Here is a 16,455-nt window from a genome sequence, read left to right on the forward strand (position 1 = left end):
TGCAGTAATATTATTTGGTGTGGTGATTTTAATCTGGTTCTAAACCCAGACTTGGATTATTATAACTACAAATATATTAATAATTCAAAAGCAAGAGATAAAGTTTTAGAAATTATGGAAAGTAATTCTTACATAGACCCATTTAGACAGCTACATGAAAATATTCGTAGATACTCATGGAGAAGAAAAACTCCATTGAAACAAAGTAGGTTAGATTTCTTTTTAATATCCGAGACTCTTTTGTCTGGGCTAGAAATGTGTACTATAGAACCTAGTTATAGGTCAGATCACTCAATGATATCCTTGAAGATATCTTTTAATGACTTTAAGAAAGGTAGAGGGTTATGGAAGTTTAATAACTCTTTACTCTATGATGAAAATTATTTAGATTGTATCAAAGATATTATTATAAAGGTAAAGAAACAGTATGCAATCCCTGTATACAATTTTGATAACATACATGATATATCTGATGCAGACATTTCCTTCTCTATTAACGATCAACTTTTTTTAGAAACATTACTTTTAGAAATAAGAGGTAAAACTATCTCTTATGCATCATATATCAAAAAGAAGAAAGAAAGAGAGGAAAAAGAATTAAAAGAAAATATCAAATTACTAGAAGAAAATGTTTGTGACAGCAATATCAATGAACTGTGTAGTAAAAAGCAAGAATTAGAAAACATTAGAAAAGATAAGTTGCATGGTATTTATGTAAGAAGTAGAGCTAGATGGATTGAAGAAGGAGAAAAACCATCACATTATTTTTGTACGTTAGAATCTAGAAATTTCACTAGCAAAATCATACCAAGATTAGAGTGTAATGATGGGACAGTAATTTATAAACAATCAGAAATATTAAGGGAAACAAAAACATTCTATGAACAATTATACAAGAAAAGCAATTTAAACACAATAGACTTTCACAATGATCTTGGTATTGAAGATGTTCCAAAACTTTCAAATAAAGAATCTGAATCACTAGAAGGTAACATTACTATTGAGGAAGCCTCCAATACCCTTTACAAAATGAAATCAAACAAATCCCCAGGATCTGATGGTTTTTCTGCAGAATTCTTCAAAATGTTTTGGAAGTATATTGGTCTTTTTGTAGTTAGGTCTATTAATTATGGGTACAAAAATAACTGTCTTTCTATTACACAAAGACATGGTATTATTACATTGTTACCAAAAGGTGACAAGCCGAGACAATATTTGAAGAATTGGAGACCAATTACTTTGTTGAATACTGTGTATAAAATTGCATCGGGCTGTATTGCGAATAGAATAAAAAGATACTTAGACAAAATAATTAATCAAGATCAAACAGGTTTCATCCCCAACAGATATATTGGAGAAAACACAAGGCTTATTTATGATATAATGCACTATACTGAAGAAGAAAATATACCTGGATTATTACTACTTATTGATTTTGAAAAAGCCTTTGATACTCTTTCATGGACATTTATACAAAAAGCGCTAAAACTGTTTAATTTTGGCCCTTCAATTAGGAATTGGGTATCGATTTTTAATACAGACATTACATCTGCAATCAATCAAGGTGGTAATCTCTCTGATAGAATCATTATTCAGAGAGGTTGCAGACAAGGGGATCCATTATCACCATACATATTTTTGATATGTGCGGAAATATTAGCAATCCAAATTAGAATGAATAAGAATATCAAAGGCATTACTGTAAATAATGTAGAAAAAAAGATCTCACAATTAGCTGATGATACCTCACTTATCCTTGATGGCAGTGAAGAATCTCTCGCAGAAACTTTTAAAACTTTAGATTATTTTTCAGAAATATCTGGACTACATATCAATTATGAAAAAACTCATGTAATATGGTTAGGTTCCAAAAAATATAGTAATGAAACTTTGCTGCCAAATTACAGGCTTAGGTGGGGTACCACCAGATTTACTTTGTTAGGAATACATTTTGACATGGAATTAGATAAGATACCACAATTAAACTATGAACCAAAATTAGTGCAGATCAAATCTATAATCAAACAATGGGAGAAAAGGTTTTTAACTCCCATAGGGAAAATTACAGTTATTAAGACATTGGTTTTGCCATTATTAAACCATATTTTAATGTCAATCCCAAATCCTTCTGAACTCTACCTTAAGGAATTAGAAAAGATATTTTTCTTGTTTATATGGAATAATAAAATACATAGGGTCAAAAAGGAGGTCATTGTTAAAAAATATGAAGATGGGGGTTTAAGAATGGTAAACCTAATGGCATTCATAGCATCTATGAAGTTGTTTTTGGATAAGATATCTCATATTTTCAAATAGAGGGATGGAACATTTTATTCCAAAGTTGGACTTAAGCAAATTAGTGAACTGTGGAATTGAATACATTACAATATTCTTGAAAACATTGAAAAATAAATTTTGGATAGATGTATTTAAATCATGGCTTACATTGCATAACCTTAGTAAAGAGTCTGATGTTGCTGCCGATGCACCTCTATTTTATAACCCAAATATTCATATTGGTGGAAAACCATTTTATAATAAACAAATGTTTGACAGCGGCATCAGACAACTTAATGATATAATCAGTGAAGATGGTTCATTTCTTGGTTTTGAATCATTTTGCAATACTTATCCAAATACAAAGATTAATTTTTTAGAATATAATAGCATTATTCATGCTGTTAAGGCTTGGGTGAAAAATTGTGGATGTGACAAAACTATCAAAAAGCTCACAAATCCATTGATTATGTCAAATATATATACAGTGTTGAAATGCAACAAATCAAAACTTTTTTATGAAATTATAAATCAAAATACCTCAATCACATCAGGCAAAACAAAATGGAGTGAGCTTTTGGAAGTTGACACTAAAGAATGGAAAATAATTCATAAAATACCCTTCAGAGTGACAAAAGATAGCAAAATACAATGGTTTCAATACAGAATTATAAACCGAATCTTAGCTACAAACTCTTTTTTATTCAAAATCAAAAAAATTGACTCAAAGTACTGCAATCATTGTCATTCAGAAGAGGAAACAATAGAACATATTCTGTGGGAATGTGATTTTTTACAATTATTCCTAGCAGAATTTGAGCTTTTTTTTAGAAGATAAGACTGATTTACAGATAGCTATTACAAAAAAATCTTTCATTCTTGGTTTTATTGAAAATAATAGTCTGATACAAAACACTATTGTCTTATGGCTTAAATACTATGTGTACACAGCAAGATGCACTGAGAAGTCCTTGAGTGTGCGTGCTGCAATTTCACAAATGAATTTTTTTTATGAAACTCAAAAATTTATTTCGTATAAAAATGGTAAAAAGGAAAAGTTTGATGCCCAATGGAATCGATGGAACCTTCTGTTTTCTTAACTTCTCTCTCTTCCTCTTCTTCTTTCTTTCTCAAACCACACATACCTTCAGCTCATATGCTTTGTTTTTTTTCCCCTTCTTCTCTGGATATAAATGTTATTGTATATCTGATATACCGGTATGTGTACAAAAATAAAAAATTATAAAAAAAAAAAATTTGGACCAAATTTGAATTTTTCTAGAGTTTTAAATAGGAAATTCCATTCAACTGAGTCAAAGGCATTTTCGAAGTCTAAAGATATTAAAATTCCTTCTTTATCATTAGTTTCATAGGATTCAAGAATATCCAGGATAAGGCGTGCATTTATTCCTATAAAACGACCTTTAATATACGATGTTTGTTCATTTCCTATTTGTTTATATATAATCCTCTGTAACCTTTGCGCAAAAATGAAAACTATAATCTTACAGTCCGTATTAGTAAGAGGCCTGTAATTTTTTCTCCTTTCTTGCGTATTAGAGAGATAACTGCGAGCCTTTGCAAATGTATCAGTTTTCCATTCGTAAAAATTTCTTTCATCATATAATAAAAAGCAGAGATAGTTGGTCCCAAAAGCATTTATAAAATTCATTAGGTATTCCGTCTAAACCTGGAGATATATTCGATTTCATATTTACAACTGTTTCTTTACATTCGGCTAAAGAGGGGAAGAAATCGCACATGTCTTCATCAGTATCTGATAACTTGTTGAGATCAATATCATTTAAATATAGATCGATGTCTTTATTCGAAGCTGACTTTGATGTATAAAGGTTTTCATAAAAGTCGCACATTGTACTGAGAATTTCATCATCATCTGTAAGCTTTTCATTTTCTTTTATTATTTCATGAATAGTTCTTCGTCATGAATCATGCAGCTCTGCGTTGGATTTTCGCTATCTGGTCAGCCTTATGGATGGCGTGGGGATCTCTGATGGAGATTTGGGGCGAATTATGACCTCGTTTGTTCTGGCTCTCGCTGCTACGTTTGAGGAATCCAAGAGCTCTGTTTGCCCTTGCAGCTGTGTTGTCAATGTGGTTGTCCCACTTTGGACACCTAGGTACTTGCTTGAATCAGCTATATCTAAGTGATGGTCATGCAGGACATAGTCTGTGCTGATAACCCTGCGCTTGGAGACCACTTGGATATCGATTATTTTCTTGAATGTCATTCCCTCTCCTGTTTCTCAGGGGCTGTCGAGTCCAGTTATAATATCCTGCTATCCCTCTGAATTGTTGAATGGGCGAAATAAAAGGCAGTCACTTCTGACTTGATTACCTTTGACAGGTCATTGATGAAAGTAAGGAATAACAGTGGGTTAAGGGCCGTCCCTGCGGAACTCCAGATAAAAAAAAAGTTGTAGTGGAGACATCACCATCTAAAAAGATTTACTGTTGACTGTTGTTAAGAAAGTCCTGCATCCATAGGAGGGTGTTGTTCTCCACGTCGTAGTAACTGAGTTTGTGTACTAATCTGTGATGAGGGGACCTTGTCAAAATCTTTTGAAAAGTCAAGAAGAACTATGTCTATCTGACTTCCCTCATTCATGGTATGGGCTAAATGTGTCTTTAACCACCAACTAAAGTCATGTTGACCATCTCTGATGAATGAATGGTAGTCGAAGAAATTCATGACTTGACTATGGATGATATGTTCCAGTATTATGCAAGAGACTTTCAAGGAGACTGGGTGATAAATGTTTGTCACTTTTCTTAAATATTGGGACAATAGCAGGTTGATCACCAGTCATCTAGAATTAAACCTGAATCCAAAGAGAGCTGGAATATCTTCTTAAGAGCAGGTACCATGCAGTCTGTGTACTCTAGTAGTTTTCTTGCTTGGGTACCATTCGGACATGTGGCTTTATAAGAGTTATTGTTTTAGAAGTTTCAAAAGTATGGTGGTGATGACACAGATGGAAATGTCTTGGGTTTTTGGCTTGTCCTGTCCTTCCTATTGTAAATTGGGTGAAACCGTTGATTCGGTATTTTCATCCCATGTCATTGTAGAGGAGCCCATACGCCTTCTGAAGGGTTAAACCAGAAACCTTGCTGTTATCTAGTAGTTCTCCGCACAATGTTTCATCCAGGTATTGATCGTGAGCCTTTCTCATTTCCCGCTGGATTGCAGTCTCAAGGCAACGATATCTTGGTTGGTCTTCCACACTGTTGGTATGGCGTGCTAGATGAACAGTCTTCTATCGCAGTAGCCATTTCACTTTTGGGATTACCCATGGACTTGAGTGTCGAGTCCTGCTGAACTTGGAAAGAATGTGATCGTCCACAATGATGGTAATCAAACCTTGGAATTCCTTCTATGCAGTTTCATGAAAGGTGATTGATTGATTATATATTGCTTAACGTCTCGCTTGAGAATTTTTCACTAATATGGAGACTTCACCTTTGCCGTTGACGGGCTGTAAAATTTAGGCCTATGCTAGGCGTTTACGACCTTTGAGCAGGGAGGGATCTTTATCGTGCCACACTTGCTGTGACACGGGGTCGCTGTTTTTACGGTCTCATCCGACGGACCGCTCCATTTAATCGTTTTTTAAGCAAGGGAGTACTGAGGACCTATTCTTTATAAAAGGTGAAGATAACGAACAGTGATCAATCTCATATCTCCTATAATGAATACAAAATACATGTGTAGATGGTTAGGCAAACACGGATTCCTGAATATACCAGGGGTGGAATCAGGTGCCTAGGAGGAGTACCGGTAAGCATCCTCTGTCGATCGGTCACACCTACCGTAAACCCTATATCTTGATCAGGTAAACGGAGTAATCCGTATTCAAAAGCAGTGTGCCACGAACGACGGTCTAACAATCAGTATGAAACATCAGACAGCATTTGACCCAATGATAGGTTGTATTGACAAACTAGATCATTATAACGAATATGGAATCTGCGAAATGCTGACTTTAAACAAGACTGTTGAAATCTCTGCAACATCAATTTGTTTTTCAATAGCTTGCCTCAATTCAAATGCTGATCATACGAAGAACAAGCTCCTGCGTATCGAATCAGTTGAGAGATATAAACACCATATCCAGGCGATAATGGAATATTGCTACATGAATAGGGGAAGTTGACTATGGAGAACCTGAAGCATAGTTCTTCTCCATGATGCTTTTAATGCCTAAATCTATGTGGCGACTAACAGCTACCAGTATATACGATTGACTTTGTCCCAAATAAAATCTTACGAGGGATTACCTGTTAGTTGAAAATATTGAGTGATAGGTCTATCAACACTGTATCGTGATAACCTTCCTAGAGCTGGGATAGCTTTGCATTTGTCAACTATTGATGGATGGGATATGAAGGAGAGGGCGAGTGTGTTGAATCCACTAGTATGGAAGGAAATAACCTGTTCAATGTTTAAGTTGTCCTGCATGTTGAGGAATGTCTCGTTGACCAGCCTTGGGTCACCATTACTGCAATTATAAATCTGTCTTCCAATTGATGTCTGGGAGATTGAAATCTCCACCAAGTAAGATGTACCGGTAGGCCGATTTGTTGCCTGAGCGAGCAATAGTGGTTACACTACTCATCAGTCCTGTAGGCAGCTGGTATTATAGTGATGACTTTCCACTGCCAAGTTTCACATCTAAAACCTCCTTTTATATTCAACGCAACTATAACGGAGCATCTGAAATTGAATTCATCTGTAACATCACAGATTCTAAAGAAGAATTTGTAAGTAGACAATGTTTTCCGGACCAACAATCGTTAATAACATTCTATCAAGAATCCAGTTAACAACTGGCTATATGACGGTTCAAGCTTAGATCATGCGCATCCAACAAATGTCTATTAATATGAACTTGCAAAATCAGAAAAAATTGTCTGGACTGTAATGCTTCAAACAAAATTCTGGGACTTTGATGGAACCCCGAGACAGACAGCATCATGTTTCCTAATATCACAGGAAAAATCATAACGAAACGAAGAATCTATGCCCTTTATTACATTATTAAGTGCTATTTCATGAAACGAACTACCCTTACCACAACAAACATGGACCAAGTTTGGTTTTTCTGTGTGTCAAGACTGCATGTATCCATGTAAAGTGTCAATTATCAATGCATCAAACAGAAGAGTCAATCTCTGAGGGAATTATTTAAGAAATTACTCTCATCTCACAACTCCAATAAGAAACATAAACTAGACAGCTGGGCAAACATGGACCCCTGGACACGACAGATGTGGGATCAGGTGCCCAGGAGAACCAAGCATCCCCTGTCAACCAGTCACACCTGCCGTGAGCCCTATATTTTGATCAGGTAAACGGAGCCATTTGCAGCCAAAATCAGTGTCCCAAGAACGGTCTAACAATCGGTATGAAACACGTCAGACAGCATTTGACCCAATGATAGGTTGTATTGCCAAACTCAATCGTGTTGAAATCCATGCAGCCTCAACTTGTTTGTCAGTAGCCTGCTTCGATTTAAAAACTCACCATATGGAGAACAAGCTCTTGCGTATCGAATCAGTCGAAAAATATAAGCACAATATGCAGGTGATAATGGAATATTGCTGCATAAATATGTAAAGTTGACGATGGAGAAGCTGAAATTATCCCATTTGTCATACAGTTGAGTTGTCAGTTTGCCGTTAATATCTACTTTCAATAAAACGTCCAAGTATGAAGCAGAGGTGAACGACTCTGTGGTGTCTTTTATTTCGAGTTCACAGGGGTATATCGAATCAACATATGAAAGTTATTAAGTTGTTAATAGATAAAACGTCATCGATATATCTAAAGGTCAATATGTCATTGGATGATAGGAATATCAAACAAGAAATTGGAAGAGAAATGTATGCATGAACGTGCTACGCATTTTTAGTCCAATTTTTCCGTTGATTCTTTGATCATTCAAAAGAGTGTTAGAATAATTTTTTCAAAAGAACTTCAACAAACACAAATATAAAGCTAAAACAAATACTATGAGTTTATTTTTCATTTATCACACACAGAAGAGAAACATTTGCTGATGTGAATAAAATTGTTGTGTTTTTGCTCCTCGCTTAACAAAACAACTACAACAATAACATCAGCACTGTAAAATCATTCGTTTTCTTTGGGGTGTACCCAACGATTTAGTCCACCATTAACACGAGAAACTGAATTACAATACAGAATTGTAACTCTTGTCTCTTGTCTCCACAATCCTGTTCACGTTTCTCAAATCATGCAAATCTGACAAATCGAAAATGAGAGATTTAACAGCAGTATCTAATTAAAAACTAAAATAATATTCTGTTTAGCTTAATATCAGTTCAACTAAGAAAAGATGCAAAACAAAATACTCAATATCAAATACAATAAGGTGATACAGAAGGTAATCAATATGATTCTATAATTCTATAATTGCAGGGCCGTAAGTAGGGTTCTAAATCAGGGGAGGCAGGGGATTGGGGGCCGCCGATTGACTTTACGACTGAAAATGACACTTTTTAAATCCCAATTTATCATGTTTGTGTTTCATTTGTACTATGTAAAGAATCGTAATATGGTGTCAAAGACAAAGGTGCTTGTCTTCATTTTAAACATATATCCTATAATATAACATTTATATAATTTTATTTTCTTTTTTGCCAAAAAATCAGACGAGGCAGTTGCCTCGTCTGCCTCATCGGCAGTTACGGCCCTGAATTGGTTCACTGAAGACTAAAGAGAGAACATGCTTGAAACTTTTACCTAAAATATAAGCAATAACATGCAATTTGAAAATGAAAATCAGATAAGAGTTGTGGGATTCCTATGAAACTTAGAGACTGCAGTTGTTATATTCATACACACACAAAAAAAATAGGTCATTTTCTCCATCTCCACAACCAATTTAGTACAAAGAATACTTGTTTTTTGCTAAAACAATACTACAATGTATAGGTAGTAGTATTGTTTCAGCAAAAAAATATATTCTTTGTACTAATTGGTTGTGGAGAAAAAATATACTTAACATTACCTCTGGGCTATATGGTTTATATAAAAATTCTTCAAATGTCTGAAATTTCCTTGTTAGTGAGAAGCCATTTCTGTACTTAATAATTATCTAATTACATGTTTATTTGTTCTTAACATGCTTAATTCTCTAAAAATTGCACTAGGAGAGAGACAAGGGTCTTGGAAGGGAGGATCCAAACTTGTGACGGTGAGCTGCATTTTTTGCTTCGAAAAGAACCTGTGGTAAAAAGAAGAACATATCTCACATAAAATGTCATATTTCAAAGTTATATTGTTCCATTAAACTTTTGTTATTAATCAAATTCAGATAAAAAAGTAATTTCAATGAATTTCTGTTGTACATGTATTGTATAGCCATTTTAGACTCTATCAATCATAAATGAGCAATACATTAATTTGCCGATAAGTTTGGAACTAAGTAAAACTTTTGAGCAATCTAAAATTTTATGTATTTCCCATTTTCAGCCATAATTAATCATGACTATACCCTTCTCTGAAAGGGAATTATGTAGTGATGATATCATGTAAAACCGACTTAAATTTATAGAACAAAATTGCTTTTGTGACTTTGACTGATGACCTTAAACTCCATACCAATATTCCTTTCACTAATGACCTTGAAACTCAATATTTATTTCTTTTCGTCAAAGATAAAGTCAATGAAAACTATTCTTCATTCTGTACTATAACTATATGTACATGTATCATCAGGATCAAACTTCCTTAAAAAAAATTGGTAAGATCACTAGACCTTTAACCTTCTTAATCAACATTTTCAGGGTAATAAATATTTCATCCACTTTAAACACATCATTCATGTGACAATCTAGCAAAAGCTGAGAACAAAATCTTGAAAATCAGTAGATATTTATCAATATAATGACTTCATTCCTGCTTAAATTCACCATCAGAAAACCGTAGCTATAGTGACCTTGACCCTTGAATTATGGCCATGAAAATTTATTTCATTCTTTCTCTTACCCTAAAGATGATGTCAATAATATTTAAGTCTCCATAGAAATCAGTGACCTTGACCTCTGTCCTTTAAAATCAAAACCTTTCCTCCTCATCTACAAATGCTAATTTTGATTGACAAAGGAAATATGATCAAAAAGGTAACCATTTGATGGGGACTCAATTAAGGCTGTCAGCAATTAATAATGCACGTCTTCCATGTGACTGGTGGTCACACTGGTACTTACGATGTTATCTATATAGTGACTGGAGGTCACACTGATACTTACGATGTTATCTATATAGTGACTGGAGGTCACACTGATACTTACGATGTTATCTATATAGTGACTGGAGGTCACACCGATACTTACGATGTTATCTATATAGTGATCACATCCATAACACCAGATGGACAGGTCAGAAAAACTAAGACACATTAGGTGCTGCTCCATCACTCCGTGCATCAGCATGTGTTCATTGACAAATCGACTACAGTAAATCTGAAACACAACAGTAAGTATTGGAGGAGTTAACATTCTTTGAGCATGTCACCAACATAAGATTTTTTTTTAAAAATAACTTTTATGTCTACCTTTGTGTACATTTTTTGTCTTTGATGTCTTTATAAATTGTAATGATAAACATTTCCTCATGAACATGAAGCAGGTGTAAACAATGTGTGAATAAATTAATACAGTCCTATTTGATAAATATAGTATGTCTATTTTTATGGCTGGGAATTTCAACAGCAATGAAAGTAAAAGGTAGATATAAGAAATAAATTTCATATTTGAAAATACATGATGGTATGGCCCAGCATACTTCTCAAGAAATGCTAATGCTCTCTATGAAGTAAGCCAACATGAAGTGTCATAGTTCATACCCTGCTGAATTTTCAAAACTGAAATTCATTTCTTAAATTGCTTCTAGCATACTGATGGCCAGTTATATATCTTGGATTTAAACCTCAAATCAATGAATTGGGATTTAAATCTAGGTTTACTCCTTTTACACTGGCAAGGCTTAGTTGAACATGTCTCAGATTTATGATAAATTCTGAACCTAGTGTACTTTTTGCAAGTCCAGATTAGGTATATGTCTTAAGCAGTTTTATAATGTGCAATGGAACTACTTTTCAGGTAAACCCGACTCAGCTGGCGTTTGAACATGCAGGCTTATGTGATCCTCAGATCAGCCGCTCAGAGCCGCTCTTACCCGATCCACAGATACACAACTGGCCATGAGTGTGATGACAGAAAACACAAATGGTATGAATTGGAGAAATAGAGTAAAGATGAAATGATATGTTCTCTCCCATCCGTTCTTTCAGTACTTTGATTTTACCTTGTAGCACACCAGACAGACCCAATTTTCTGAAACATCTCCACAATCCTCACAAGGGGCACCTGTATCAATCTGACCCCTGGGGACGGGGGTCACGGTCTCTAAGTGTGGACACCAGGTCAATGGAGTTACAGCAAACATTTGTGTGTGACCCTGGAATAGAGAGGTCATGCATCAAATTATAAATTTTTATAAACATCTGGGTGTGACCCTGGAAAAGAGAAGTCATGCATCTATTTATAAATTCTTATAAACATCTGGGTGTGACCCTGGAATAGAGGCCATGCATCTATTTATAAATTCATATTATTATACATCTGTGTGTAACTCTGAAATGAAGTGGTCATGCATGCAATTATAAATTCATATAAACATCTATGTGTGACCCTGAAATAGAGAGATCATGCATGACCTGTATGTATAAATGTCATTCATTTAAACATGTTATTGGCAAGATTATCATTCAGCCAGATATTTGTAGTAGTGAGGGGAAAAGCAACTTCTACAAAGTTATAATCTAGTTAGTTGAATTTGATTGGTCGAGAAGCATTTTGAAAAAAGATTATATTGTTACCCATCGAAAACAGAAACCAGTACATCCTCCAGGGTGTTAATATCTATAGCAACAAGAATCAATTCAACAGAAACCACATCCTCCAGGGTGTTAATATCTATAGCAACAAGAATCAATTCAACAGAAAAACATCCTCCAGGGTGTTAATATCTATAGCAACAAGTATCAATTCAACAGAAAAACATCCTCCAGGGTGTTAATATCTATAGCAACAAGAATCAATTCAACAGAAAAACATCCTCCAGGGTGTTAATACCTAGCAACAAGAATCCATTCAACAGAAACCACATCCTTCAGGGTGTTAATACCTAGCAACAAGTATCAATTCAACAATAAAATATGCTTTCTTTGTGATGAAGGTTAAGCAAGAATTGCAGAAAAAATTCATAATCTGTGTTAACAGGTTAGGCAAATTTTTCTGCAATGATTGCTTCCTTCATCACCCAATAAAACAGCAATTTATTGTTTATATCTTTATGCATTTTTTAAGAATATAAACTAGATTCAAGTACTAAAATATATCGCTGACTCATTCTTTACTTTGGAACAGCCAATACAGTCCCTTTGATCTTGATGACGCTCCTTAATTGGTAATGATTAGATGGACTGGTGGTATTAAAAACCTGATCAAACTAGTTTGCAATGTTTCATTGTCGATGATTAAAACAATATGTCAATTTCAAAAGACATATAAGAGAAAAGATTCAGCGAATGTAAATATCGCGGAACAACAGGTGTTTGTATAAAAATTACCACATGTACACAGATTGTGAAAATTACCACATGTACACAGATTGCGAGTACAGTACACTGTAAATTGCTAGACGACACAGCTGGTAAAATGGCTATGCCTCGGTAATTGACAATGGTTTTCTCTGGGGGATTGTATTGATTGATTGTATCTTGCTCAACATCTCGCTCGAGAATTTTTCACTCATATGGAGACGTCACCAAGACCGGTGAAGGGCTTCAAATTTAGGCCTTTGCTCGGTGCTTATACGGCCATTGAGCAGTGAGGGTTCCTTAGTGTGTCACACCTTCTGTGACATGGGTCATCCGTTTTTAAGGTCATCTCTGAGGACCTGTGACATTCACACCTGATGCCGAGCATTTGGCAATGGAACTGTCACTACCTGTTTTAACGACTTAGGTCTGTCGCGGCTGGGATTCGAACTCTGGCATTCCGCATGCAGGGCGAACGCTCTAACCTCTTGGCCACCGCAGCGGTTAGGAATTTTTTTTAATGTTGCAGTGTTTATATGCTATCACTCTCATCTTGAACAGGGCCCTATTTCACAAAAGAATGTATGACTAAGATTAAAATCTTATTTTGCAATTTATTTCATTCTTTAAATTGTGATTTTAATGTGAATAAGAATTTAGTTAAAATTAATTAAGTTGATGGGTTTTAGAACTATGTAACATTTATAGTCTTAGTTGTAAGTTCTATATTGCAAAACAGAGCCCTGGGATACATCTTGTACAATTCAAAAGTGTATCGCGGCCAAGATGGAGATTGTGAAGGATTTAATGTAAATTGAAATGATACACCTGTCATTTGTTGCGAATGTCATGAAGAAAATGCACTGGTATATCTTTGCTTAGATACACATAGTAAAAGATTAAAGGAACGAGAGCTTTATTTTGATTCCCTTATGACGTCTCTCTTTTGTTATTCCAGATGCATTTCTGGAATGTGTGTTTACCTTCAACACACTTCGAACACCCTTAATTCTCAGTTTATAAAGTTTACGTGGCACATGTTGAGGATTTCTTCTGTGGTCAATGGTTAAAAATCAATTTCACAAAATACACAGATTATCTGAGCAAATTGTTTAGTCTGCAAAAAATTCTCTCGCTTGTTCTTTCTTCAGTATAATCCGTAAACACTTCTGAGTACTTCAACAAATTGCATCAAAGATAAAATGTTTAAAAAATTATTCATTGTATAACCTACTATGAAAGGTTAAGATAACAAACAGTGATCAATCTCATAACTCCTATATGAATTGCGATTTACAGAAATTTGTCCGTTTGCCTAACTCCTATTTGCCTGAGAAACTTGGTATACAGGCACACCCAGGGTCAATTTTACCATCCATTATAGACCAAGATTTCATGTCTACTGACTGAGACTTCAGCATGCACACTAACAAACAAAAATACAATCGTGACATCATCGAAACATATTACATGTACTACTCATCATGCACACATTAGTTTCAAGTTCAGGGACGTTCAATATTTTCAATATGAGGAGTACCCTGTATATAGTAGATTTTATTTTCTCTTTACTGATGATTTTTCTCTTTATCAAAATAATAAAATAACTATTTTCATGAAAATGCTCCATTTCCAATCTGAGGACCACTCCCTGCAAAACCATGGCTTCTCCCAGGGACTCCTCCCTCATTTAATATTTATCGATATTTTTAACCAATCAAAATGTTTGATTCCAAGAATTGGGAGATCTGTGATGTAATGTTATTAGCAGACGTCATATTAATAGATTAACTGGAATGATGGCAGAATTAAGAGAGGTTTGGTATTTTTACTGAATAAGAACTACAGTTGATTATTGACAATAAATCAAGTCTTGGCACTAAAGCAAAAGATGGTGAAAAATTTACTTGGAACTTATCTGATTGAACAGAATTCAGGAAGTGTGGAGGATCTGGCCAGTATTAAAATAATGTCTAAATTGTTTTGGTATAATAAAACAGTGATAAAATGGATAATTTGGGAAATAGCAAATTTATAGCCCCTCTCAACAAAACTGCTATTTCTTTCCCTTGGTGGATTTGCCATCTTGGGAAACAGGTTTATTTAGCTCACCTGAGCCAAATTAGGCTCAATTTTAGTGAGCTTTTCTGATTGAAATTTTTCTGGTGTCTGTTTTTGTCAACTTTTTACATTTTCATCTTCATCTCCAGAACCACTGGGCCAATTTCATCAAGTTTTTTTCCTTCAAATAAAAGGTCATGCTTCCTTCAAAGGGGGAGATAATCAAGAAAAGGAAAAAATAGGGTGAGGTCATTAAAAAAAATTTCTCAAGGACTACTACAGGCAAGAAAAATTTGAAATTTAAATGAAAGCTTCTTGACATAGAGTACATTCAGGTTTATTCAAACTAGAATTGTCTTAATCTCCCACATACATGTAGCATATAGGATGACAGGAAAAAGTATTTGTGCCCATTGAAGAATAAATGGTTTTAAAGATAATACTCTGGGCAAGGACACCCCCCCCCCCCCTGAACTCAATATGGAAAAAAATATCCATAACTTCATTGAATGTTTTAAAATAAATCTCATTGAAAATTGCAGGTGCATAATTTCATTATTCATATAAGATATACCCAAAGTTTTGATAAAATCTGTTCATCGGTGTTAAATATATATACTCTGGACAAATCATGTCTACAGGCAGACGGACATGGTGATATCAATATATCCACTCTAAACTCCGTTTGTAGGAGGTATAATCATGGCCTCCAGGGGTATGGTGGGGCCAAAATAGGGGATCAAAGTTTTATATGGGGATATACAAGATTAGGAATCTTCTTACAACAAGGCCATGCATGATTATCATACTAATATGCAAGCACCCCCAGGAAGTGCAAATTCAAGTTTGTTCAATTCAGGGCCCTGGGGGTAGGGTGGGGCCGAATACGAGATTAAAGTTTTACAAAGGAATATACAGGAAATAAATTAAAATAAATTCTTCAACTTTTCTCATAACATTTTTATGGTGAGTGATAGGGCTTTCATATTTCATATGTTAATTTCTTGTGAAAAGACCTCTCCCTTTGGTACCAAAGTTTTTGACCTTGTGTCTTGGGCGTTTGACCTACTTTTAAGACAACCTAACCTAAGAAATATCTCCTGAACTATTGAAGGAAGAAAGGGCTTTTATATTTTGTATATAGATTCCTTACGACAAGATCTTTTATTTGATACCATGATGTTTGACCCTGTGATCTTGACCTTTAGTTTGACCCAAATTTCAAAAGTTTAATTGAAACATTTTAACCTTGCTCATAATTTTGAATGGTATTTCATATATTATTATACATTCCTTGTGACAAAACCTTTCTTTTGGTACCCAAGTTTTGGCCTTGTAATCTTTGGATTTTGACCTATTTTTAAGAAAAGTACACCTTGGCAATATCTCCTAAATGTTTAAAGTAGGCCTTTCATATTTCGTATCTAGATTCCTATTGGCATGACTTTACATTTCATATCATGAC

At 34.6% G+C, this 16,455-nt stretch overlaps 1 protein-coding gene across 6 annotated transcripts in view; it reads right to left on the reverse strand.

Annotated features, from left to right (window-relative positions):
- Positions 1–8,291: 8,291 nt before the first annotated feature.
- The window catches only part of LOC125656617 (histone deacetylase 6-like), a 122,020-nt gene continuing 113,856 nt past the window's right edge, over positions 8,292–16,455 (reverse strand). For all 6 annotated transcript variants that reach the window (XM_056143685.1, XM_056143684.1, XM_056143686.1 and 3 more), the window contains 3 exons: positions 11,633–11,785; positions 10,660–10,788; positions 8,292–9,548 (listed from right to left, as the gene is read on the reverse strand). In XM_056143685.1, the coding sequence (XP_055999660.1) occupies positions 9,471–9,548; positions 10,660–10,788; positions 11,633–11,785 (360 nt within the window). In that variant the 3' untranslated portion in view covers positions 8,292–9,470. The remainder of the gene's footprint in view (positions 9,549–10,659; positions 10,789–11,632; positions 11,786–16,455) is intronic.

The sequence above is a fragment of the Ostrea edulis genome, chromosome 7, assembly GCF_947568905.1.
Source record: "Ostrea edulis chromosome 7, xbOstEdul1.1, whole genome shotgun sequence".
NCBI lineage: Eukaryota > Metazoa > Mollusca > Bivalvia > Ostreida > Ostreidae > Ostrea > Ostrea edulis.